The 25,709-nt window shown below is 51.0% G+C and overlaps 1 protein-coding gene across 9 annotated transcripts in view; it reads left to right on the top strand.

Moving 5' to 3' along the window:
- The window catches only part of PRKDC (protein kinase, DNA-activated, catalytic subunit), a 164,571-nt gene that overhangs the window by 90,049 nt on the left and 48,813 nt on the right, over positions 1 to 25,709 (top strand). For all 9 annotated transcript variants that reach the window (XM_081258465.1, XM_081258461.1, XM_081258460.1 and 6 more), the window contains exons 47-63: positions 1,185 to 1,319; positions 1,572 to 1,691; positions 3,552 to 3,695; positions 4,967 to 5,109; positions 5,622 to 5,753; positions 6,711 to 6,822; positions 8,790 to 8,914; positions 9,019 to 9,168; positions 10,010 to 10,183; positions 10,683 to 10,781; positions 11,783 to 11,990; positions 14,011 to 14,182; positions 14,982 to 15,200; positions 18,477 to 18,589; positions 20,207 to 20,338; positions 22,106 to 22,285; positions 24,638 to 24,843. In XM_081258465.1, the coding sequence (XP_081114591.1) occupies positions 1,185 to 1,319; positions 1,572 to 1,691; positions 3,552 to 3,695; positions 4,967 to 5,109; positions 5,622 to 5,753; positions 6,711 to 6,822; positions 8,790 to 8,914; positions 9,019 to 9,168; positions 10,010 to 10,183; positions 10,683 to 10,781; positions 11,783 to 11,990; positions 14,011 to 14,182; positions 14,982 to 15,200; positions 18,477 to 18,589; positions 20,207 to 20,338; positions 22,106 to 22,285; positions 24,638 to 24,843 (2,564 nt within the window). The remainder of the gene's footprint in view (positions 1 to 1,184; positions 1,320 to 1,571; positions 1,692 to 3,551; positions 3,696 to 4,966; positions 5,110 to 5,621; positions 5,754 to 6,710; positions 6,823 to 8,789; positions 8,915 to 9,018; positions 9,169 to 10,009; positions 10,184 to 10,682; positions 10,782 to 11,782; positions 11,991 to 14,010; positions 14,183 to 14,981; positions 15,201 to 18,476; positions 18,590 to 20,206; positions 20,339 to 22,105; positions 22,286 to 24,637; positions 24,844 to 25,709) is intronic.

Raw genomic sequence — 25,709 nt, 5'->3', positions numbered from 1 at the left:
TCCAGCAGCTCACGGGGTCGTCCACAGCTCACGGAGCCGCTTTCCCGGCACAGTACTCCGTTTCTAGCTTGGGCTGACCTCACGCTGGTCATTCTTTCAGAGAGGACCCTCTCCCCTCCCCCTGCCCCGTCCCATCCCAGCTCTGCAGGCGGCCCGCCCCGTGAGCGGCCCCTGGTGCGGCGGTGGCTCTGGCCGCCCACGTGCTGAGTGGGCCCAGGTACGGCCGCCCGTGGCCACGCGCTCCCTTCCCGCCTCTCCGGGGGGCTTGCTGGGTGCGCCTGTCTCTCATCTCCCGTGACCCTGGTTGTGTGTCGGTTACTGTTCGGTGCTGAGTTGAGCCTGCTGTCGCTAACCCGTGACACCCCGCCTCTCTCTTCTGCCCTAGTTTGTAGACGTTACCCATCGCCTGGGGCCAAACACCACAGGCACGGAGGTTGTGAGAGGAGTACGTGTCCAGGGCTGTCCGTCTTGGGAGGAGATATTCTGGAGTAGTTACTGCCACCAGGGCAGACAGAATGACGGACTTCACTAGGGCCTTTTTTATTCCTTTTTCTGCTCACTCTCCACAAGCATTTAGTAGCCCAGGCTGACCTTTATCCAAAACTGTGCTCTCAGCGTTTCTTAAGCTGTTCTTTCCTGGAAGCGATCTGTGCTAGGAGCCACCTAGATCAGTTGTGTGTGTGTGAAATACACCATACGTGTATGTAAAACCTCAGTTCAGCATCACACTTATAAAATGATTATTCCTGCCCTTTTTTCTTAAAAAGGATCAAGAATGTTTTAAAAGTTTTGTTCTATTATTGATTGAAATTTTAAGGCAAATTAAGGAGTTTACAAAGTTTTTCAGAGTACTGAGAAAAATCGGTAAAAATTTATTCTATAATTCTACTTCAGTAGCTCTGCTTTCTACATAAAGTGGCAACGATGAATGACGCAGGCTGCGGCTCTCAAGATGTAGAGGGTCTGGGCCCGCCGGGACGCACACGGCTGAACGTGGTCCGAAGCAGCGGTGTCTGCAGTGACACCCTGACCTGAGTGCGGTCTTGGAGGAGAGCCGTGCGGCCGGGGGCGGGGGAGGGGGTACTTCCCGAGGACACGAGGAGACATGAGGTCCCCTGCGTGTGAGTGCCCTCCTCGGAGCAGCGCGCTGGGGACCGCCACCTCACCAGCCTCTCCCTCCCCAGGAGCGTCCAGACCCCGAGGTCCCAGGCGACGTGCTGGAGCTGGAGATGGACGAGCTCAATCGGCACGAGTGCATGGCCCCTGTGGCGGCCCTGGTCCGGCACATGCAGAGGCTGCGGGCCGCTCAGCCAGCAGAGGTGCCTGGGCTGAGCCGGGGCTGCAGTGTGGGTTCACAGGCGCGCTGCTCTTCCCGGTCTTGCTCACCGCCGCTCGCCCTGTCACGCTGAGAGCGAGCGGTTCACATCGAAGCCTAAACCGGATTCCTTCTCAGACACACGTGATGTCTTGTCACTCGTCTCCTGCCCTGTCATTGTTGTCTCATAGTGTCAGAATACGAAGCTGTTTTGTTCCACTTCCTTACTGAAGTAATTTTGAGTGTATTATTTCAGGGTTCAGTGCCAAGAAATCTTCCTCCATGGATGAAATTTCTTCACGACAAACTAGGAAATCCATCAGTATCATTAAATATCCGTCTCTTCTTAGCCAAGCTTGTTATTAATACAGAGGAAGTAAGTAATTTATGATTTCTTTAAAAATTCTTTGCAATTACATGCATCTACTTAAAAAAAAAAACCCACAGTGAAGAAAGATGTAAAGGGTCAGAGCATGGTGTTATTCTCTGAATCAGTTTGCCAACTTGTGTTATTTGCGCAGCGTCATTCTTCTATCATTTTCTTGTAAAACACGTAAATTAACTTCTTTTGAGTTAGAAGTGACCTGTGTTAGGAAGTGTACGTGCTGGCGGTTTTCTCATGGCTGCAGCCTTCCTGGTTCACAGCAGCAAAGCAAGTGGGGAAGGATTCCTGGTGACTCACATCGTTGCTGTGTTAATCCGTTGGAGAGGGGGCTGGGCAAAGGCCGAGGGAGCTGCTGAAGGGGGCTGGGAGGAGAGCGCTCCCGGGCAGCAGACGGCAAGCCCCTCAAGGCCCTCGAGCGGAGAAGAGGCCTGGCCTGGGGCTGCAGCAGGGCCCCTTCCTCGGGGTCACACTTGATTTCTAGCTGCTGGGGCTCAGGCAACAGAAACCACGATGCGCTGGAGCCAGAAGCCCGAGGCCAGGGTGTCGGCTGGGTGGTTCCTGCTGAAGCTGTGACTGGGCCTCTCCCAGCTGCTGTGGGCCGTGGGCATTTCTTGGCCTGTGGATGGTCTTCTCTCTCGGTGTACACACCTGTCCCATGTGTAAAAGTTCCCTTTTCGTAAGGACACTGTTACTTAGGGTTAAGGCCCACCCTAATGACTTTCTTTTTAACTCGACGATCTTCCAAGACCCCGTTTCTGAATAAGGTCACATTTACAGATACGGGGAGTTAGGAGGACCTCAGCATCCTTTTGGGGCTCACAGTTCAGCCCACAATACTTGGGGTTCACACATGATTTCCAGCTGGTGTTGCTGTAGGTGCTGACTTGATGGCTGGCAGAAGGGAGCTGGTGTCTGGTGTTTGGTTCGATAAGCGGGCTGCTGAGCTGCGCTCACACGTGTGGCTTGAGGTGCCTCTGGAATCACTGCAGGTGGCCCTGCAGCATCGCGCACTCCCAGAGCTCAGGAACGGCGGGGGCCCATTGTCCTGTGGAACGAAAGATGAGAACTTGTGTTTACAGCTGTTTTTAAAACTTGAGCCTTAAATTTATCCTTTTCTTACAGTTTAATAATATAGGAAAGAAGTTTATATTTAAAATTTATAAATAAACCAGTAGACATACGTGGAGAGTGTAAACTCTTTTAACCTATGGAGTCCATGATCAGAAACGATGTGCAACCACACAGATTTAAGCTGTGAGAGAGAGGAGAAAACATTTGGAGAAAGACGGTGGCAGAGGGGAAGAAGGTTGATAGTCTGAGTTACACTTCAGTCTGCAGTTTCTGAAATAGGTTAGATGGAATTTAGTGTATGGAGATGCTTTGGATTTCAGAGATCTTGGGCATGTGTAGTATGTAGTAGAATGACTTCCACAGCGTGGGAAGAAAGGAATAAACAAATTGGCCTCATGCACCTAATTTTTATATTCTCCTTTCTAATTTCCCCTGTGCATTTGCAGCTGGTAAAAGTAGGATCCGCCAGGGCTGCATGTTGCTCAGATGGGGAGAGGTTGGTGTAGAATGCCTTCGTTTTTATTTTTCCGAGCGTAGGTACAGCAGAAGGGTTTTAAGCAAAGAGCAGATCAGTAAGAATCCGTTTCCTTTGAGCTGTGGTTTCAGGACCCGTGAGGATAGACTTCAGCTGAGAATCTAATAGAATTAAGCAGCATGCTTGTTGGCATTTACACCTGTTTTGAATTTAGGTCGAGTCGTAACATAGAATGATGTTCCTGAACTCACATCTTGGTTACTCAGGGCATTCCCGTGACATGTGACCTTTGAACTCTCGCCTAGGTCTTCCGGCCTCACGCGAAGCACTGGATCGGCCCCCTGCTGCAGCTGGTGGTCTCTGAAAACAGCGTTGGGGGCGGGATCCACTACCTGGTGGTTGAGATCGTGGCCACGGTTCTTTCGTGGACGGGAGTAGCAACTCCTGTGGTGAGAGCAGATGCGTCTGGTGCCCTCCCCCTGAGCAGCGCTGGGTGTGGTCCAGGCTCCTGTCCATCCTCGGTGTTTCCAGCCAGGATCACGCCTGTCTGTGCTGCTGCTGCTCCAGGCGGCCTCGTGTTACTCCCTCAGCTGTGTCTGCTTTCGTTAAGGCCCCCAGCCTTGCTTTTAGATTTAAGCTATTGGGTGTTTGTGCTGTTGTGCTTATTGCTTTAACTTGCTAGGAACTTGGAAACTGATCATTGGTTTATTAAAAGTACGTGTAAAATAAACGTCTGTAGACCCAGAGCGTGAGGTTCTGAAAACGTCTCCTCTGACTGAGGTCGTGAGCCTCTGGCATTCGTCTTGCCAGCCTCCCTACTCCCAGAGTGTGACGGTGGCCTGTGACAGCTGAGATTGCTAAGGAAGTGCCCCTGGAGAAGGGCACCGGCCAGTCCTGACGCAGCGTGGGTCTGTGTGCTGGAGCTCTGCCCGCTGGCTTAAAGACGTCAGCACTAATAGTGTCCAGGGTTCTCGTGGAAAGATGTCCTGGGATGGCCCTTATTCAACATAATATGTGTCCACAGAGCTGTCCCATGTGTTTGTGTCGGGATGTGCCCGTCTCATTTCGCAACAAACCAAGCCTAACTGAGGAGCCATTGGAAGAGGTTGATTCAGATGTCAGGCGTTCATCTGGGCTAGGAGAGTGAGCTGCCAGGTGTCAGGATAACTGATTAGAGCAACAGCCAAGGTGAAAGTCACAGTGAACCTTTCACCACTCGTTGCAGTAGTCTGAGCAAGAGGCTGAAACCAGAGGAAGCACGTCTTCTGACACCCGTTCCGTGTACCCCATGGAACAGCCTCCCCAGTCAAGGGTCAGGGGGCCAGCACAGATGTGGGTGTCATCTCACGGTAGAGGGAGCCCCAGCGGAAAGGCTCCAGCAGTTTGGTGGGACCCTGGGGCTGGGAGGAATGTAGTGGGGGGCGGACATCTTCAGGGTCCTCCCCTCCCTCCCCGTAGGGAGGTCCCAGCAGAGGCCCTGAGGAGGGTATGAGTGTCTGGCGGGGGCAGGGGTGCTGCAGGGCCCTGGCGGCCTCTCCGCCTGTTGGGTGGAGGCCCGCTAGATAAAGCCTTTGTGTTACAGTCGCACAGGTGGCTTTTAACCAGGAAGCAGACTCCTCGTTGAATGCCAGCTTTCTTTTATAAATGGACTTTCGGGTCACAAACTGCTTTCCCAGAATGCAGTGCTCCGTATTTACACAGAATTTCTGTGCCTTTTTAGGGGGATGAACTGTTAGCAAATCGATTGCTTCATTTTCTAATGAAACACGTTTTTCATCAAAAAAGAGCTGTGTTTCGACATAACCTTGAAATTATAAAGACGCTTGTTGAGTGCTGGAAGGATTGTTTATCCATCCCTTACAGGTATAAATTTACTAGATTTTGCAATATCGTTTAAAGATCTTTTACACCTAGCATGTTGTGCGCGTTGATTACAGTGAAAATTACTTGAACGGGTAGAAGGAGGAATGTGATCCGAAGTGGAATCTCCAGGTAAGGTGGAACGTTGCCACTAATAATGCAGGCTCCGCGTTCCTTAGCAGAAGCACCTCTGGGCGGCCGTCGTCTGCAGGTGTGGGGTTTGCCCCGCCCTTCACTGCCCCCCAGGGGTGATTCCTGCCGGGCACAACCTGGGGCAAACTAAAACTGCCGGAAGGTTTTACTGTCAACCGAGGGGGGATTAGGACCAGTAATTAGATTGTAAGAAACGTAGCAGTGCCTGTGTTGCAAAGGCAGAGTAACCTGGGTGTGAACAAAGAGGGCGGGAAAAGGAGAAGTATTTCTTACCCTGAAAATCAGCCATAGAAAGTTTTATGTTTGTCTTCCGGCTTCTTATGTATGACAAGTTATACTGTTCCTTTATGCTCACGTTTCAGATTAATGTTTGAAAAGTTTTCCAGTAAAGATCCTAATTCTAAAGACAATTCCATAGGAATTCAATTATTAGGCATTGTAATGGCCAATGACTTGCCTCCATACGACCCAAAATGTGGCATAGAAAGTATAAAGTAAGTATGATGTTTTCGGTTTGTTTCTTTTTTTGGTTAGAGTGTACCTGAATCGGACTGGAGACTGGAATATTGTTTAATGTTGATAAATTTAAGGACTAGGACCCATGTTAAAAATATTTCAAAGAAATACATTAGTGGAGTGAATGAGGGAAGTGAGTTTTTAAAAATTAGTGTCATTTTTTCACGTAGTTTTGGCAGACAAAGTGTTAACTCTTTTTGTTATTTTCTAAAGTGACGTTTTCGCCCTTCATTCCTGAAAGCAGCATGAGCTCTGGAGAGCATTCACGTCAGGGTCATGACCACGAAGCAGGTGGCTGGGCCCTGCTGCCCTTTGCTGTGTCTCTGCCACAGCTGCAGCCTCCGGCTCCTCATCACCCGGGGGGGCCATGTGGAGGGGCTTTAGCAGGACAGTCCTAACTTCACAGAGAGGAGCTGGGGTCCGTGCAGAGCCGGCTGCTTGGTCGAGTTCATGTCTGCCAACGTTTCCCGTCTCTTTGGAAGTTCTTGCTATCCCGTTGGTCCTCCAGGGTCATCCTCGGCGGCACTGGGGGCGCCGGTCGCCTGGTGTCGCGGATGGACGTGCGGCCCAACACAGGGTCAACGGGAAGTGGTTAACTTTTGGACAAGAGACTTCTCTGAGTTCACGTCCTGCTGTCATGAGTCTGGGGAGCATCCCCCCCGCCCCCGAGTCTCTGCATGTCCTTCTCCTGTGGTATAGACGCCTCTAACGGGGTCAGATCTCAGGTCGCAGCTGATTTCACTGCAGGCCCTGCAGGCCAAGCCTCCACGGCCGTGTCAGAGCTTTTGCGCGTCTGCACCTGGAGCTGCACAGGTGGTCTGGGCCCTGTCCAGGTGCCATTCATCTCTGGGCATGGGGAGTAAAGTCGTGATACGCTTCTGTCAGAAAACGGGATGGGTGGTTTTATGCTTATTTACTTTCTACATTTGTCGTAGATACTTCCAACCTTTGGTCAGTAACATGTCCTTTGTCAAATATAAAGAGGTGTATGCGGCAGCAGCAGAAGTGCTGGGACTTGTTCTTCGATACCTTACCGGGAGAGAAAAGGTGAGTGTGCTGTGCACTTTTACATAAACACCTCTTGTTTAGTTTTGACTTGACATGGCCCTTGATACTTGTATCCTCTACACTAGGAAACCAAAGTGGGCATTCTGGATTTATTACTATTTTACTCTCTTTCCTACTATATACAGTGCTCAGTTTTTTAAAAAGACGTGATTTTTTTTTTATTTCGGACTCTTGGAAACTTGGCAAAGCATGTAAAGGTGGTAACTTTCTTTCTATTGTAAAAATCAGGATATGAGTATGTAAGCAGCCTTCACTCCTCTGAACTTGGCCTCAGGAGTCCCTTTTGGAGAAGCTGCCCTGGTAGAGCCTTGCTGTGGTTCCGGCGAAGTAAACGGGTAGAGCCCTCCCCTTGTACTTTTGGACGTAATGTAGCTGTTGGGTAGGAGAGGGCTTCTCAGGGAAGGGCTCTCCATCTCTGCCCTGCCCACTCTGCACGACTGTGAGAAGGGCCTGGTGGCATCTCTAAGCACAGCACACATTCTCCATAAGTTATCATTAAGACGTGCATAGAACCGTGTGGGCTGTGTATGGGAATGGCAGGCTGTAACTTACTGCCTTGTGGCTGTCCCCCGTGGCTTAGTGTGCTGGGGCCTGCAGAGCTGGTCCCCCACGGTGACAAGACGCCGGGTTGCAGCCTGCCCAGTATGGCACGCTGGACCAGTCCTTGGCCCTTTGTCACTGCTTGCAGGACTCTCTCTGCCCTCTCCTTCGCTCCCGTGTCTTCTCGCCCGGCCTCACGGCTTGAGAACTGCCTGTGCTCATGATCCCCAGATTCCTGTCTCCAGTCCCCTCCCCTCCTGCAAGGAGCCAGGGCGAGGAGCGGCTTGGGAGAAGCCAGGGGGTCCTGAGGGCACCAAGGCCGCCCACAGTGTATTGGATCCCTGGCCATTTCACCAGTAAGGCATTTATTTGGATTTAGCAAAATTAAATAAAGCTAAAAGGAAATAGAATGCCCCCCCCCCAAGAAAATCAAACTTCACTTATAATTTATTTTCGGGACTACTAGCTTTTTTTTTTTTTTTTTTTTGCGGTACGCGGGCCTCTCACTGTTGTGGCCTCTCCCGTTGCGGAGCGCAGGCTCAGCGGCCACGGCTCACGGCCTCAGCCGCTCCGCAGCATGTGGGATCTTCCCGGACCGGGGCACGAACCCGTGTCCCCTGCATCGGCAGGCGGACTCTCAACCACTGCACCACCAGGGAAGCCCTACTAGCTATTTTTGTAAAATAAAAACGTATTCAAATTCACAATCTTGTAACGATAGGATTCTAATGTCCTTTAATGGTGGGTTTCAATTTACATAATATGCCTAATTTTCACCATGGGTGGAGCACGTTACGGCAGAGCCCAGGCTTAATCTCTCATGACTAAAATTTCAACTTAATGGGAATGATAAACCCTCTTGTTTTACATAGTTCTTTTCTGAATATAAAATGGCATTGATTTAGTGTAGAAGTTTGGAAAGCAGAATGGAACACAGAAGTAGGGGTCACTCGTGTTCTGACCACTGACCAGCCTGGCCCCTGGACCGTGGGCTCCGGTCCCAAGCACCCCTTGTGCTCCCTCGTTGTTCCGTGCCGTCAGGGTCCCGTGTTCTGTGGCTGGGCACTTGCTCCCTGGTGGGCACAGGCTCTGGGGGAGCCGGGGACCTGTGGCGGGGGAAGGCAGGTGCAGGGAGATGAGCAGGGCGCTGGTTTGACCAGAGGCGTGAACACTAAGCACCGCTGAGTCACTGGTTTTCATTCAGCTTCTCAAATGACTTACTGGCAGCGTTCTGGTGTCAGAAGGAAGTATAATCTTGATCGTTCTGATGCCTGGCGTGTGGCCACAGCCCCCGAGCCTCTGGAGGTGCCCAGTGCTCAGAGCCCCCCGGGGCCTCCACTTTGTGACGCTGTACTTAACCGAAGTTCCCACCTGGTGTGTATTTGAGACAAAGCTTAATCTTTCAGACGCTGGAGGAGTCTGTGTGTGAACTGGTGGTAAAGCAGTTGAAGCAGCATCAGCACACGGCAGAGGACAAATTTATCATGTGCTTGAACAGAGCCGCCAAGAACTTCCCTCCTCTTGCCGACAGGTGGGGGTCAGCGCCGCCTCCCTGCTCCTGCCTTGGCGGGGGGAATGGGGGGCGGTGGTGGGGGTCAGCGCCACCTCTGCTCACCGGCCTTGCCCGCTGCCCAGGTTCATGAGCTCTGTGCTTCTCCTGCTGCCACGGGCCCACGGCGTGATGAAGACGCTCTGCCTGGAGGTGGTGCTGTGTCGTGCAGAGGAGACGGCGGACCTGTACCTGCAGTTAGAGAGCAGGGGTTTTGCGCAGCTCATGAGGCACAGGTGAGTGCGTCCTCGGATGCAGCTGGCTCGTAAAATGTCCCTTTGCTCAGCTGTTGCCCTCCACTCACGGCACTTGTAGGTTGTCGCGAAGTGAGTGTGTGTTCCCTCTGCGTCTGCGTCTTTTCTCGTCTTGCCTGTGTGCACGTTTTTACATAGTGACGAACTGTGTCCTTGTGTCCTGATTTTCTGCATTCAGTGCTTACTAAGTATCTGCTGTGTATAGAGCATTTAGCTGGCGCTTATTTAAGGAGGAAGACACACGAGGAAGCAGGTGTGCCCCCTATCAGGACCCAGGCTGCACTTAACCCCCTGCTTGACATGCCAGTGCCTGACTAGCACTTGAAGTCATTTTTTAAAGTCATAACATCCCTTCTGTTAAGCTTATTTTGTTTGACATTGCCGGGTTTTAAAAATGAACTTTTTATTTTGGAGTAATTTTATTTTTACAGAAAAGGTAAAAGATAGTACGTAGGATTCCCACACACCTTTCACCCAGGTTCCCCGTCTTACATAATCACGGTGAATTTGTCAAAACCAAGAAGTTAACATTAGTACATTTCTGTTAACAAGACTGGACTTTATTTGGATTCAGCAGTTTCCTCACTGACGTCCTTTTTCTATTCTAGGATCCAGGCAAGATACCACGTTGTTAATTTACTTTTAATAATCTAGCTTGCGATAATTATTTTCAAGAATGTAATTTTTATGTAAGTGTAGTATTACCTATAATATCATATTTTGAAATAACAGCACAAAAAAGAAAAAGTTACCTGTCGTATCTGAAAGTCTAGTAATAACAACTGTCGAATTTGTGTGCTTTTAAAAATCCCTCTTACTGTAGAGACGACGAGAGACAGAAAGTGTGTTTGGACATAATTTACAAGCTGCTGGCAAGGTTGAAGCCCGTGGAGCTCCGGGGACTCCTGAGCCCCGTGGCGGAGTTCCTGTCTCACCCCTCCGCTCTGTGCCGGGAGCAGATGTACAGCGTCCTCATGTGGGTTTACGACAACTACCGGTGAGCTCCGCTCTGACACTTGACGGCGCTGTCTTCGGGGGACCGTCTGGGGGCCTTCAGCAGTCTGGAACAATTAAGATGAATGATAAAGCATTTAAAAATATGTCATCAATAAGTGAAACAAGTTTAGCGTATTGAAATATATCCTTAGTTGATTTTGTGTTACCTGTGGGAAATACTCCGAGCGTGGTATTATGGGGTGAGCTGAAAGTGTAACTAGTTTCCATAGTTCCCTTTACAGTCTGACAAGATTAAGGAGAGGGGCTGCTGGGATGTTTCCTCCTTCGGGGCTGTGACCACGCCACTCCTCGTGGGGCCTCTGTGGCCCTGTTCCCCCAGCCGCACCAAGCGCCCGCGTCAGCGTGCAGGCGCCGGAGGGTGGGTGGAAGTTCGCGGGAAGAGGCAGGTTTTGTTACTTCAATTTTGGACAGTGCTCTTGGGGTTGAACAAAAGCAACAGAAGGAGCATTAATGGATTTGTCATTTTGTACTTTTCTCAGGGATCCAGAGAGTCAGGCAGATGATGACTCCCAGGAAGTATTCAAGTTGGCGAAAGACGTGTTGATCCAAGGATTGACCGACGAGAATCCTGGCCTTCAGTATGTGCCCCTTCCTGCAACAGCTGGGCTGGGCGGGCACACTCAGGGGTTCTCTTTCTTGGCCAGTGTGGGGTCTTTCAGAGGTGTTGGAAGCACATTTGCAGTATCAGCGTTTTCTCTGCCTCTTGTTTCCATAATGTGTAATAAAAATGTATTTCAAATCACATTAAGACCTAAAAATCCTGACACATTACTTTAACATAAAAGCCTTGAAAAAGTGGTGTGGGTTCACACTCTCTCTGCTGTGCTGTGACGTACAGCATTTCAAGATGAGAAATCTGTAATAAAAAGTGGGTTATTGTTTCCCGTTTAACCCAGAGTGAGATCTCACTCTACGTATCAGTATGGGATGACATGTTTGAAACCTTAGAAATTGGAGGATGCTACAGTGTAATCACACGTGGAGAGAGAAGGACAGTTGTTCTCCCTGAGGGCTAATTACATTACATTGCATAAGGAGCAGTGTAGACTTTTTCGTATGATTCTGTGTATCAACTAGCTTTTAACTGTGCTGGAATTTTTAATTCATTAAGCTTCTAAAAATTTTATTTGGATTTCTTAAACCTTCACAAATTATAAAGCCTAATCTGGTTTTTAACCAGAATAATTTGAATATTTTATATTCATGTTTTGAATATTCTATGGCACTAACTTTTGGAGTGAACTGTCTTATTAGCCAGGCAGTGAAGGACTATGTATGTAATCTCTTTCAGTGTTTTCTCCGTTTCAAAATATCTAATGTTGCATTCTCATCTTTGAGAACTTCCCACGTAAGAGAGATGAGAATAACATCACCTAGTTTCTCACCTCTTGGCTAAATAATGCTAACATTTTGGAGTATTTCTCCCCTTCAGCACATACATTGTTTGTAAGTCAGCTTACCCTGTTGACACAGTTTTGCGTATGGTTGCCCTGCGTTGAGCTCTGGGCAGGGGAGGAGATGCCTTCCCTGCCGGGCACACGTACAGGCCTCCTTCTCTTCTTTCCTCTCTGCCCTTCAGATTAATGATTCGGAACTTCTGGAGCCACGAAACTAGGTTGCCGTCAAACACCTTGGACCGCTTGCTGGCCCTAAATTCCTTATATTCTCCTAAGATAGAAGTGCACTTCTTAAGTTTAGCAACAGATTTTCTGCTTGAAATGACCAGCATGAGCCCCGACTTCCGCAGTCCCGTGTTTGAGCACCCTCTGTCGGAGTGTGAGTTTCAGGTGAGCTCTCTCCCCTGTGATCTGAGCTTTCCCTGCCTGTTGCTCAGCAGACATTGTCCACTAGTGTTAAACGCCTTTCTTTTTTCTTTAATTGAGGTATAAATGATGTATAGCATTGGCTTAGTTTCAGGTGTACGAGGTAATGATTCGGTATTTGTATGTATTACAAAGTCACCACCACAATAAATCCAGTTAACATCCGTCACCTCCCAGTTACACATTTTCTTCCTGTGATGAGAACTTGCAAGCTCTACTCTCAGCAGCTTTCAAATACGCAGCACAGGGTTGTTAACAGTAGTCACCATGTGTACACTGCACCCCAGGACTTCCTTCTTTTATAACTGCAGGTTTGTATCTGTTGACCTCCTTACCCATTTCTCCCACCCCCTACCCCTCGCCACCACCAGTCTGTTCTCTGTTTCTATAAGCATGGTTTGCTTTTTGTTCCAGATTCTACATATGAATAAGACCATACAGTATTTGTCTTTCTCTCTGACTTATTTCATTGTAGCCTTCAAGGTCCATCCATGTTGGTGGCAAATGGCAGGATGTCATTGTTTTTCAGGGCTGAGCAGTATTCCATTGTGTGTGTGTGTGTGTGTGTACGTACACCACATCTTTATCCATTCATCTGTTGATGGACCCTTAGGTTGTTCCTATGTCTAGGCTATTGAAAATAGTGCTGCTATGAACATTAGGGTGCATATATCTTTTTTTTTTTTTTGCGGTACGCAGGCCTCTTACTGTTGTGGCCTCTCCCGTTGTGGAGCACGGGCTCCAGACGCGCAGGCTCAGTGGCCATGGCTCACAGGCCTAGCCGCTCCGCGGCATGATGGGATCCTCCCAGACTGGGGCACAAACCCATGTCCCCTGCATCAGCAGGCGGACTCTCAACCACTGTGCCACCAGGGAAGCCCTTTTTTTTTTTTTTTTTTTTTTTTTGCTGCGTTGGGTCTTTGTTGCTGCGTGTGGGCTTTCTCTAGTTGCAGTGAGGGGGGGCTACTCTTCGTTGTGGTGCGCGGGCTTCTCGTTGCGGTGGTTTCTCTTGTTGCAGAGCACGGGCTCTAGGCCCACGGGCTTCAGTAGTTGTGGTGCGCGGGCTCAGTAGCTGTGGCTTGTGGGCTTAGTTGCTCCGTGGCATGTGGGATCTTCCTGGACCAGGGCTCAAACCCGTGTTCCCTGCACTGGCCGGCAGATTCTTAACCACTGTGCCACCAGGGAAGTCCCAGGGTGCCTGTATCTTTTCAAATTAGTGTTTTCGTTCTCTTTGGATAAATACTCAGGTGTGGAATTGCTGGATCGTATGGTAGTTATATTTTTAGTTTCCTAAGGAACCTCCACGCTGTTTTCCACAGTGGCTACACCAGCTTACAGCCCTAACAGCAGTGCACAGGGCCCCCTTCTGATGACAGCCATCCTGACAGGTGCGAGGTGATGTCTCGCTGTGGTTTGGTGGGCGTTTCCCTGACGACCAGTGTGCTGGCTTCCTGATTTTATTTGGAATCCATGCACATTCTTCCTGAGACGCCTGCCTGTGCATCACCCTGCACGCGGCGCACACTCGTCCGCATAGCCTCCACGGAGCTGCTCCTCTCTCCCCTCCCGCCACCCCCGTAGATGCCCGTTGGCACTTCGGCCCAGCAGCCCCGGTGGCGATTTGCACGTTGACTCAGAGCTCCTGGAGCAGAGCCCGCGCTGCCACCCCCGTGTCCTCAGCGCCTGGCGGTCTGGGCGCCGGGTGGGGGCTGGGTGCTCAGAGGAGCTGAGGCGTTTCCTGAGCCTCTGGATGCAGAATGTGGAGGAGTAGAAAAGGGTTTTTTCCTCCCCAGTACGGATGGGCTTGTGTAGTTGGCAGATAAGTGTTCCGTTAAAACTCAGTTTGAAAAGGTTCTTCAGCTACTTCTCACAGAGACACACGAAGTTATAGTACGTATGTGCTGATGGGACCATTAGATTTTAAATAAAACATTTGAGTGTTGCTGAGAAGGGCCACCGCTTCACCTGAAACTCTCATGTGCAGGAGTTTTCTGTTGACCCCGACTGGCGCTCTCGGAGCGCCGTCCTCACCCCGATGTTCCTCGAGACCCAGGCCTCCCAGACGCAGGACGGGCCCCTCTCGGCTCGGCGGGCGCGGGCCGGGCAGGTCCGGGCCACCCAGCAGCAACTCGACTTCACACCCACACAGAGTGCAGGTAACGCCTCTGCGGCGGGGCGCCGGCTGTCGGGGCAGCAGCCCGCCCCCCCCTCAGAAGACGTGAAGGAGGAGGGGGGCTGAGTTCCTGGAGGGCAGACTCGGGGGGTGGGCGGGGGCAGGAGTCCCGTGGGGACAGTCCTGGGGGTGGAGGTGGGGACGGCTGCTTAGCCAGCAGGCACGCTGGGCGCTTAGAAGCGTGGAGTCCGATGGGCGTCCTGTGTCCACCACAGTGAAGAAAGGGAAGAAAAGGGTTATTTCTGATTGGAGCAAGCAGGGAAAGTCTTCGTACGCGTATGTCTTGGTTTCGTTTAGTGCATCACGTTTAAACCCCTTGTTACCTCAGAAGCAAAGCAGAGCTAAACCAAATTCATCTACTGTGTTTGTAGTTTCTTTCTCAAATGAGTCAGCTGTTTCCTTTGATCAGCAAAGTACAAGTTGTAGAGTGAAATCCCCAACTGGTTTTATGTAAATTCTTCAGTGCTTTTTCCTTCATGTGATTTCTTCACATTCTGTTGGTTCTAGAAATAGGAGTGATTTGGACAGTTAGTGTAGAACTTTTATGACACTGATGCTAGAAATCACGGACCTTAGTACCTTGTCGCAGACATAAAGTATCGTTCTTAGGAGCAGGTGACACGTCTCCCGCTTCTCACGTTGAGGACACGGGAGCCCGCCGCCCGGGTCTTCCTGCGGGGACCTGGCGAGCTCCCATCTCGGTCGCTGCTGCCAGGCGGTGGCCCCTGCTCCCGAGTGGCGTGTCCCCGCTGCCCTGACGCGCCTGTCACGCCTGTTTGCAGGGGGAAGAGGCTCCTCCTACTGGCTGATGGGGGGCAGCCTCGACCCGCTGGGGGACGGCTCGGCCCCCGCCACCGAGTCCTCATCCTCATCCTCGTCCTTGCTGTTTGCCCACAAGAGGCCTGAGAGGTTGCGCGGGGCAGCCCCGAAGTCAGTGGGACCCGACTTCGGGAAGAAAAGGCTGGGCCTCCCAGGGGACGAGGTGGATAATAGAGCAAAAGGTAGGTGGTCGCCGAGGTGTGTTGCAACGCGCGCCTCCACGAACCTGTGGCCGTCCCCGCGTCCCGGGCCCTGCGTGGCGCCCAGCACTGTGGAAGCACGGTTCGGGGTCCAGAAAGCGGTTGAGTAAAGTGGGCTCAGCCCCGTCGCTTAGTGACTTTCTGGAAGTTTAGGGGTCACGAGAGGAGGTAGGATGGGGAGGCTGAGCCTCAGAGAGTTGAGGTCCAGGTGGGGTGGAGAGGGGTCAGGCCAGGCCTGGGTGGCGGGGAGTGAAGACACAGACGGTCAGCTCGGGGCCGGGGCGGGGGCAGGTAAGGAGGCTGACGGGGGGTGGGGTGGGGTCGGGTCTCTGGGAGGAGCCCCGGCTCAAGTGAGGAGCCAGCAGACAGGCCAGCCGCCCCAGACTCGCGGGAAGCGACGGCGTCTGCTGTCAGCCGGGTCTGTGGTGCGGCTTCTACAGCTCCGGTCGGCGTTTTTATTGCCCCTTTCCTTTGGGTCTCAGTCACTCTCTCTGGCTCTGCATCCCCGGCCCTCGCCCACCCCACACCGACTCGTGGGAAGCGCCTGCCCTAGCCCTGGGCTTGCCCACGTGCCTGAGCAGTTCACGCCTGAGCTGGGGTCACGTGGGCCTGTTTTCCTTTCTTGTGCAGTAATTTTTCCTGGGCATTAATGGCTATTTTCTTTCTTTTTTATTGAAGTGCAGTTGATTCACAGTGTTGTACCAGTCTCTGCTGTACGGCACAGTGACTCGCTTACACACACAGAGATATTCTTTTTTTATATTCTTTTCCGTTATGGTCTATCACAGGGTATTGAGTGTATGGCTGTTTTCTTTTTCTTTTTTTTTACTTCTACCAACTTTATTTGCCAGGTGTCAGCCATTCAGATTTCTAAACGAACAGACTTCTTTTCATATTTATATTTTTATAATTATGAAATATTTCAGATATAGACAAAATAAAAATAATATATTTGACATCCCTGTACCCACAGCCAGGCTTTACCAAATTAAACTTCTGCCACAATTATTTCAGTTAAAAAAAAAACCCTAAACAAAAACTGTCCCAAATTGTATTTCACTCCCCTCTATAACCTTCCCAGAGGTAATCTTCAATCCTGAATTTTGTGTAGATCATTTCCACAGATAACTTATGTACTTTTATTCATAACTTATATTCATAAAAATAGTAAGGCATTGCTCTGCATGCTTTATAAAATATTATAAAATGTTTCTATTTTTTACATGCACATTTTTTGTTTAATATTGTTTATCCATATTGATACACTTGGCACAAGTTTATCTTAAATCATTGCATAGGATTCAGTAGAATGAATATACAAGAGACTGTCAATATTCTGTTTATGGACATTTAGGTTTTTTTTTTTTTTCTTTTTTTCCCCTTTCCTTTTTTTTTTTATTTCTTCTTTTAGCTCATTATTTCAAACAAAGTTACAGGAGCAGCTTCTTGTGTACATGACTATTTTCTTTAGATGTTTGGCTTTCTACATATTTGTCCCCTAGTTTCCTCTGAGTTGCACAGCTGTTGTCTATGTGAAATCTCCCTTGAGCCTCCGAGTGCTGCATCCAGGCTGCTAGCCCCGGACTGTCCTTCCTCGGTCTGGTCCTCCTTTCTGGGGGGCACCTCCCTGGAGACCTTCCAGGGTAGGGGTCACCGCGGCGGCTCTTGTGACGCGATGCTAGTCACTGCTTTGCAGGCACTGGTGCTTGTGGGGACAGAGCTCTGGGCTCTGAGGAACCTGGTGTGGCCTCGTCATGGTCCTTTGTGAGGACAGGGTCTTTACTCTGCGGATGCTCTTAGGATCTTCTCTTTAAGACCAGTTTTAGGAAACGTCACAAAAAGGTCCTTAGGTGCAGGTCTGTTTTAGTCCATTTTCCTGGGCTTAAGGAAGGCCCTTTCAGGCTGCTAACTCCTGTTTTCCGGTTCTGGAATATTTTGGCTTGGGTGATTTTGTTTGTTTGTTTGTTTTGTTTTTCATTGCTCTAGACATTTTATTTTATTTATTTTTAAAAAAAATCTATTGAAGTATAGTTGATTTACAACGTTGCATTAATTTCTACTGTACAGCAAAGTGATTCAGTTACGCATATATATGTACATACGTTGTTCTTCATGTTCTTTTCCATTAGGAAAAGGGTTCCCTCCTCTCCCGTGGGTGACTTTGATGATGATTTCCAAGTGTCAGTTTTCTCTTTTTGGGATTCTGTTGGACTCTATCAGATCTAATGGATTATCCTTCTAATTTTCTGTTTTTACCCTGTTTAAAAAATATATTTTATTTATTTAGTTAGTTTATTTTAAAATTTTGGCCGCGTTGGGTCTTAGTTGTGGCACGTGGGACGTTGAGGCACGCGGGATCTCTTGTTGAGGCGCGTGGGCTCACTAGCTGCAGCGCATGGGCTTAGTTGCCCCCACCCCCCCGGCATGTAGGATCTGAGCTCCCCGACCAGGGATCAAACCCGCGTCCCCTGCCTTGGAAGGTGGATTCTTTACCACTGGACCACCAGGGAAGTCCCTATTTTTACTCTTTTTGTTCTCTATTCTGGGACATGTCTTTAACCTTATCTTCTAACCTATGCTTTCAAGTGATGACATCCTGTTTTTAGTTTCCATGAGCCTTTTTGGTCTCTGAACATCCCATCCGTCCACTGTTGCAATATCTACTCTGCTCTTTCTGATAAGTGATCATTTTTTGAATTTCTTTCCTAGACGGCCTGCTTTCAGCTTTTGCTGTTTTGCTGTAGTTTGGTTTTGTTTTTCCTATTTGAAGCTTTCCTCAAGCGACTGGTGACTTTCGGATTTTTGCTGTGTTCCAGCCAGGGCGATGGGTGTGTGCTGACTGGCCTCCACCATGGCACAGAAGCCCCCCTTTTGTGCTGGTTGGTCCCCTAGAGGCCAGATCTCCACCCTCCTGCCTGCAGGCCTGGTGCCGGGGCGGCCCTGGGTTCCAGCAGTCCTCACGACCCCCAGGGTTTCTGCCCCAGCCTTGCGTCCCCGAGCCCCCTCCGCTGTCCCCGGGTGCTGTCTGGCCTCTGCCGGTTCTCTCCGCACGGCTCTCGGTCGGCACCGAGGGGGCACAACTTTCTGTTCGCCAGCTTCGCGAAGTGGTCAGAGGTTTCCTGTGCGGGCTTTGTTTTGAGAACAAAACGAAGGGGAGGTAAAAGATGGAGCTCAGAGACAGCCTCGCTTTCGTGTCAGGGATTCTGGGGAGGAGGACAAAGTCTGCCGCGAATAACCAGCCTGTTTTCTGATCTTCAGGTCCAGACAGTCGGGCCGAAATACTGCGATTACGCAGACGGTTTCTAAAGGACCGAGAAAAACTGAGTTTGATTTATGCCAGGAAAGGTGTGGCTGAGCAAAAGCGAGAGAAGGTTTGTGTCTGTTTCTAGCATTTGATCAGAAATAGCTGTTTTCTGTCAGAGGACGTGTGCCAAGGACACAGGCTCCCTGTCGGTCTAGAGCCTGACTGTGGTGGCAGCCCGCCGGGGGTCCCCTGAGCTGCTCCGGTCCGCCCTCCCCTCAGGGGCTGCTCTCTCTGGACAGACGGGCTTTCTCCACGTGGTGGAGACGGGACCGCCTGTCCCCCTGGGGTCCCACCTCCCAGCTTCAGCCCCTCTCGGCGCCGAGGCCGGAGCCCTGACCCAGCTCGGGACCAGCAAGCCGTTGTGAGCAGGGGGTACGCTGCTGGAGGTGCCACGGGGGTGGGCGAGGAGAACGGCCAGGGCTGAGCTGCCTGCTGCAGCCACACGTGTGGCATGAACCGGTGGCTGGACGTTCCTCAACATGTGGACGTGACAGGAGAGTTTGTGTAGCCCTGGCTCCAGTGCGAGATACGGATCAGTGATGGTGACCAGCTGTTACAGGGCCAGATTGTGAGTGAAAGCCCTGTCTTGTTCTAACTCAGCTTACATCCTCAGCCACTTAGCTTTCACATTTGAGCGGGGGGTGGTCGAACGGTTCCCCTGGATCCCCCGTGGAGAGAAAACATGCTTTCGCCTCCCTCTCACCAGCACAACTAATGCAACACTTCACGCCTGTCGCCAGCCCCGTTCCACTGGAGGCATTTGAGCTGCGAGGCCCTCGTTCAGCCTGAATCCTGCCCGGGCTTCCGGGGAGCCAGGAGCGGGCTTGGGGGCCTAGGCACCGGGCTGACCCTCGAGGGTCTCAGGGAGAGGGCGGGGATGGCCCGCGCTCCCTGTTGGGCGCGCTCGCCAGCTGGGGGTGCTGGGGGCGTGTCACCTGAGTGCTTGCTGGCAGAGCTGTGGTCTGGTGCGTACAGCAGACAGAAAGCAGGGGCAGCGCCGGAAACTAACCAGGAGATGAGCACGCTGGGGAGCCGGTTAAAGAGGCTGGGGTGGGGGGCTCCGCAGAGATGGTCCCTGCGGAGGGAGCAGCTGCAGAGGTACGTTCCCGGCAGCGTCACACGGGCCCCGCGTGAGGAGAGCAGGGCCGGCGGGGTGGGGCTCGTTGCGAGGTTTGTCCTAAGAGCAATGGACTGGAAACACAGCCTCTCGTTTATGGCTTTAAAAAGTTTTAAATCAAGTTCTCTGATTTCAGAGAAACTCAGGTTTCTTTGTAATAAATATTTTAATGATCTTCACTGCTCATCTGACAGTGGTTTTTGTTCTGGATTTATCATTGCCAGACTGGTAAAGCGTAGTGACTAAACCGTCTTGGTTAGAAATTGTCATCGATTCACTTTTTGTTTTGAAAGAGATTTTTGGATGAGGACCATTTTTAAAGTCTTTATTGAATTCGTGACAATATTGCTTCTGTTTTCTGTTTTGGTTTTTTGGCCACGAGGCATGTGGGACCAGGGATCGAACCCACACCCCCTGCATTGGAAGGCAAAGTCTTAACCGCTGGACCACCAGGGAAGTCCCTGATTCACTCTTCTGTCAGCGGTGGGCGCTGACAGTGTCATAGCTCACACGCCGCTGGTGCCTTAACTGAGAATTCTAATCCTCCTCCTCTGCTGACAACCATAGGAGATGAAGAGTGAGTTAAAAATGAAGCACGAGGCCCACGTCGTCCTGTACAGAAGTTACCGTCGTGGAGACCTTCCTGACATCCAGATTCCGCACAGCAGCCTGATCACCCCCTTGCAGGCTGTGGCCCAGGTCGGTGCTGGAACCTGCCTCGTGCTCGCAGGGCTGCCTCTGTGCAGGGCAGGGGTGCTGATCTGTCCCACTCGGGGGCTCAGTGAAGGGCCTCGTCCCAAGTTGTGGCTGTGCGGCTTCCTGGCTCCGTGAGACCCTGACACGGGACCATCGAGACACTTCGCTCTGGGCCCAGTGTCTCTGTGTGCCAGTCACACACTGAGTCTGTTTTTCTCACCAGTACTGTCAGTGGGAATGAAACAGTGTGTAAGTTGCTAAGTCACTTAAATCATTGATTATACAAAATCCTCTTTTGGGGGAGGATCAAGAGGGTGTCCGTGGGATCAGTGTCCTTCTCTGGTAATTCTCTTGTTAGCTGAGGACTGGGGATATTTTTCTCAGTCATTAGGGGATAAGTGTATTGGGAGTGAATGAAGTTTTCTCGCTGAATTCGCTGACAGAAACAGGATATTTATCCCTTGAAAGTCTGATTAAGGTTTCTTTGGCTTTAATTGAAGTCATGTTTAAAATCGAAGGGTATCACATACATCATGTAATATATGATTATGCTAGGTACTGAAACATGATGCCTTATATTTTATTGCACTTAAGTGGCAGTCCTAATGTTGATTATAGTAATAGATTATGTCTGTGTAGCCCATTACTGCTTGGTAAGATTTTTGTTCAAATAATTATAGAGTGACAGGACTTTGCAGAAATAGCCCAAGTCCTGTGTCCCCTCCCCCAGCTTCCCTCCGTGGGGACGGCTCACGTCACCGGAGCACCTGAGCGAGCCCCCCGTGTGGTGACCGGATCGCGGACGCGTGGGTCCCACCACGTCCCGTGCGGCACTGTTGTGTGTGTGTGTGTGAGGTTCTGGGCCGCTTGTCCCACGTGCAGATTCACGTGTAGAGGAAGGAATTTGTACACAAGAGTCAGTGGGTATAGACGTGGAAGCCCCCTGACAGACTAAGTGGACCCCACGTAACAGAGTGAGAGGCCCATCTGGCAGTAACCATCTCTGTGAAGTGTAACGACGGGCGATATTTATAAATTTATTTTCTTCTTGTTTCCTGATGCGTATTTTCTAAAATTTTATATAAGAACCATTATGTCTTTTTATAAGACAAATACATCACCTAAAATAGAGTAATGAACAACATAAAATAAAGAAAAATCAAATTATAGTTTTATTCAGACACAGCTTTTATCAAACAAAATAATTTAAAATTTTTATTTTTTCTTGCTTTCGTGCCTTCATTTTAAAAATGTAGACGCTGCCTGCTGGGAGCCGTTCTCAGCACTGGGGTCTGTGCCCGGGGACAGCGGGAGGGACGGGCTATGTCCATCAGCCTGGCCACCCACCACGCGGGACGGAGGCGGCTCCTGCTGACGCCAAGGGATTAAATGGCCACGGTGATGGGGCTCTGGCCTGTCGTCTAAGCTCAGGGCCGTTTTCCAATGTCTCCAGGCTGCTGTCAGTCCCCAGGGACGGCCCTGTGTCCCCCTGGCCCGGGGCAGGGACCCGCGGGTCCAGACTCACGCAGGACTTGAGCCAGCTTCTGAGTCTGTACTCTGGGTCCGGAATCCGTGCCATCGTGCCTTTTATAAGATGTGTCAAACAGATGTGTTGGGTTAAGTTCCGAATCCTCCCCGTCGATGACTGCGGCTGTCGGCGTGGAGTCGGGACGTGCCGTGGCCGTGTGGGCAGCAGTTTGTGTGTTCAGGTTCGGCTCCAGTGCTGTGGGTGAGTCACCCGGGTCTGTCCTCCTCCGGAATGTCCTACAGAGGGATCCGCTCATCGCGAAGCAGCTCTTCAGCAGCCTGTGCTCCGGGATCCTGAAGGAGATGGACAAGCACAGGACTGAGTCTGAGAGGCGTGGCGCCACCCAGAAGCTGCTGCAGGACTTCACTCACTTGCTCAGCACCACCTTCCTCTTCTTCCCGCCGTTCGTGTCCTGTATCCAGGTGAGGCCGCATGTGCACTGTCTCCCACCCTTCACATGCCGGCATCTAGCGACTCCGTTGGCTTCTTAGTTGAAACGAGGGTTTTAACAGAGCAGATGTCCTGTGATGGGGCCGCTTCTTCCCAGATGGTTAGACGCAATTTATTTGTATTAAAAAAAAAACATATATGATGGAGTAATGAAATCAAACTTGATATAAAATTGTTCAGGTCTTGAACCAGCCAGTCCCCTCAGTGTTCTGCTCACACCTGCGTGTCGTGTGGCGCCCAGTCCTCCTGCTGGCCTCTGGGGATGTGGGTGCAGCCCGTGCCTGGCTGTGGGCAGGGGACGGAGGCACAGGCGGGCTCGGGTCAGGTGGTAAACAGGCAGAGGCGGAGGTGCACGAGGGCCAAGTGATGCAGAAGCCCGGGGTGGTGCAGGCTGAGGAGAGGCAGGCCGCCTCTCGGCCCGGGTAGGCTGTGCACCGTCACGGGCGCTGCGAGGCCGCCCTCAGAGAAGGCTTTGAAGGCTGTGCTCTTCGAGCAGAGAACTAGTGTAGACGGACTTTTGTAAGCACTAAACACACTGGAAGATTACTCTTTCACGTAAGAAATGTTTTCTTTGCCGTTCAAACCATGGATCGTTACAAAAGTCCCTAATAGAAAATCCTTTGGATTCATTTCAGTATTTTTGTAACTAGTTACCTCCCTGGAGTAATTTAAAAATTACATTCTTTAGTGTTATTTATCAGTAGCTTTGGTTTGCAAACTGATTGGGTAATAATTCCTGGAGATGAAGTACTTAGTATTCTTACTTTGTAATTTTTAGATGTAGCGTGAAACTGTTGATACAGTTTCTTTTTATATACTCTATTTTTATTGGTTTATAATTTACTAGTAGAATTCCTCCATTGGTTTTCTCCTGGTGATGCCAAAGACAAGGCTTGAGAAATTATATTGAATCAGCCAGTATTTCAAAATAAGTTTCTCTTTACATTTTATCCCGAAGCGATTTTGTTTTTTAAAGATTTAATTTTATTTATTTTTGGCTGCGTTGGGTCTTCGTTGTTGCGCGCGGGCTTTCTCAGGTTGTGGCGAGCGGGGAGCTACTCTTGGTTGAGGTGCGCGGGCTTCTCATTGTGGTGGCTTCTCTTGTGGAGCACGGGCTCTAGGTGCGCGGGCTTCAGTAGTTGTGGCACGTGGGCTCAGTAGTTGTGCGCGGGCTCAGTAGTTGTGGCGTGTAGGCTCTAGAGGCAGGCTCAGTAGTTGTGGTGCGCGGGCTTCTCGTTGCAGTGGCTTCTCTTGTTGCGGAGCACAGGCTGTAGGCGTGCAGGCTTTAGTAGTTGTAGCATGCAGGCCCTGGAGCACACAGGCTTCAGTAGTTGTGGCTCACGGGCTCTAGAGCGCAGGCTGAGTAGTTGTGGCGCATGGGCTTAGTTGCTCCGCGGCACGTGGGATCCTCCCGGACCAGGGCTCGAACCCGTGTCCCCTGCATTGGCAGGCGGATTTTTAACCACTGCGCCAGCAGGGAAGTTCTGCTATGTTGTTAATGGAAATAGAATTTTATTTGGATTTTCTTTCCTGTACCACTAGTTCCTGCTAAGAGTGACAAGCATTTTTGTTTGTTTGCTTGCTTTGGAGAATCTGTGTTCTTCCAAGACTCCTGGTGTTGAATGCAAGTTGGCTCGGTGGTAGCCAGTCAGTCCCAGTGAGGGTTCTGGGCCCAGCAGCTTCGCAGGGCGGGAGGCAGGTGCCCTTCCAGATGTCTATGCAGACGCAGGTCTGTCGTCATGAGATGCTGTCCTAGTAGCCATACTGTTATCTCTATTGGTTTGGGGCTCACTTTCCGTTACTTTTACGTGTACAGAGCTCTCAAATTGAGAGTTACAAAGCAAAGGCCAACACGATGGTTCCCGAAGCCCTCCATTCCGTGTTGCTGAGCACGTGCGCCCCCGGGGTGGGGAGACGTGAGGGGGCTGCCGGGTAGTGGGGGTGCGCGCACCTGCTCTGCAGTGACTGGTGTGAGATCTGCGTGTCTCAGATGCTCTCCTCGTCTCTTCAGGGTACACGTTCCGGGAAACTGCGCTTGTGGTCTGGATGCACAGCCAATGCGTAAAAGCCTCACTGTCCACTAGTGGCTTTGTTGCTCTAAATTAATCCTGGATTGGAAGTGTGCAGGAAGGAGGGATCATTTCCTCCTCTGAGCAAGTGGGGGAAAGCTTAACAGAATCACGCAGAGGAGCTTGTGCTTTCTCGACCACGAACGTCAGACCTTCGTGCTTAGCAGAACGAGGTCCTCGCTGGCAGAGGTGGCTGGGGAGCCGTGGGCTAGAGGGGAGCCGTGGGCTAGAGGGCCGCTGTGTCTGTCTTCGCAGGAGGTCAGCTGCCGACACGCCGACCTGCTGAGCCTGGACCCGGCCGTGGTCGGCAGCGCCGGCCTGGCGGGCCTGCAGCAGCCGGGGGCCATCCACCTGCTGGAGGAAGCGCTGCTGCACCTGCTACCCCAGGAGCCTCCCGCCAAGCGCGCTCGGGGCAGGCCCGGCCTCCCTGCCGCCGTCGGCAGATGGATGGAGCTCGCCAGGTACGCCCGGGCCCCGACCCCCCCTGGGGCCGAGGCCGATATATCTGATACAGTTACTTCGTTTATTTGGGAAAAACAAATTCTGTTTCGGTTACGTGAGGCTTTATCATGAGAAAGCCAGCGCCTAATTCTGAGGATGCTGGATTCGGGTGAAATTTGACTGGCGCTTCTTTTCTGTAACGCTGGGTTTTAGGCCTTTGGGTTCTGGGTGTAAGTGGGAGTGAGAGCGGGGGCTCTTGCCTCACCGCTGTCGCACGGTCGCTCCTGTCTCTGAACTGAGCGCCGTGGTGGTAGTGAGGCGCTGCGCGGGGTGCCGAGTGCGGCACAGCGCGGGTTAGACCCCGCCAGCAGCGCGGGCAGCACCGTGGGCAGGAGGAAGGGCCTCTGCGGGGGCTGCTTCTGCCCGCGGGCATCCTTACCCTCTTGGGTCTGGCGTGGCCATGGGCAGTAGTGACGCCTTGTGCGCTTGGGAGTCTCAGGGGGCAGAGTCTCGGGTCTTGGGTGTTGTCTGGATAAATGAAGCACACAGCTTTTAAGGGCCTAAACTTTTAAACACTTTCTTTTTCTAGCTTTATTAATGCTTCCTCACACTTTTTATATTATGTTTGTGCATTCCTTTCAAACAGAATTTTTAAAACTATTTATTTATTTTTAATTGTTCATTTGGCTTTGCCAGGTCTTCCTTGTAGTGTGCGGGTTCTTTAGTTGTGGCATGCGAACCCACTCTTAGTTGCGGCATGCATGTGGGATCTAGTTCCCGGACCAGGGGTCGAATACGGGCCCCGTGCGTTGGGAGCGCGGGGTCTTTGCCACTGGACCACCAGGGAAGTCCCAAATCATTGTTTTGACCACGGTACAGCATATGT

The sequence above is a fragment of the Mesoplodon bidens genome (genome assembly GCF_964165515.1).
Source record: "Mesoplodon bidens genome assembly, chromosome: 16".
NCBI classification, from domain to species: Eukaryota; Metazoa; Chordata; class Mammalia; order Artiodactyla; family Ziphiidae; genus Mesoplodon; species Mesoplodon bidens.
The sequence above is the reverse complement of the archived record's forward strand: the minus strand, read 5'-3'. Positions and strand labels throughout refer to the sequence as shown.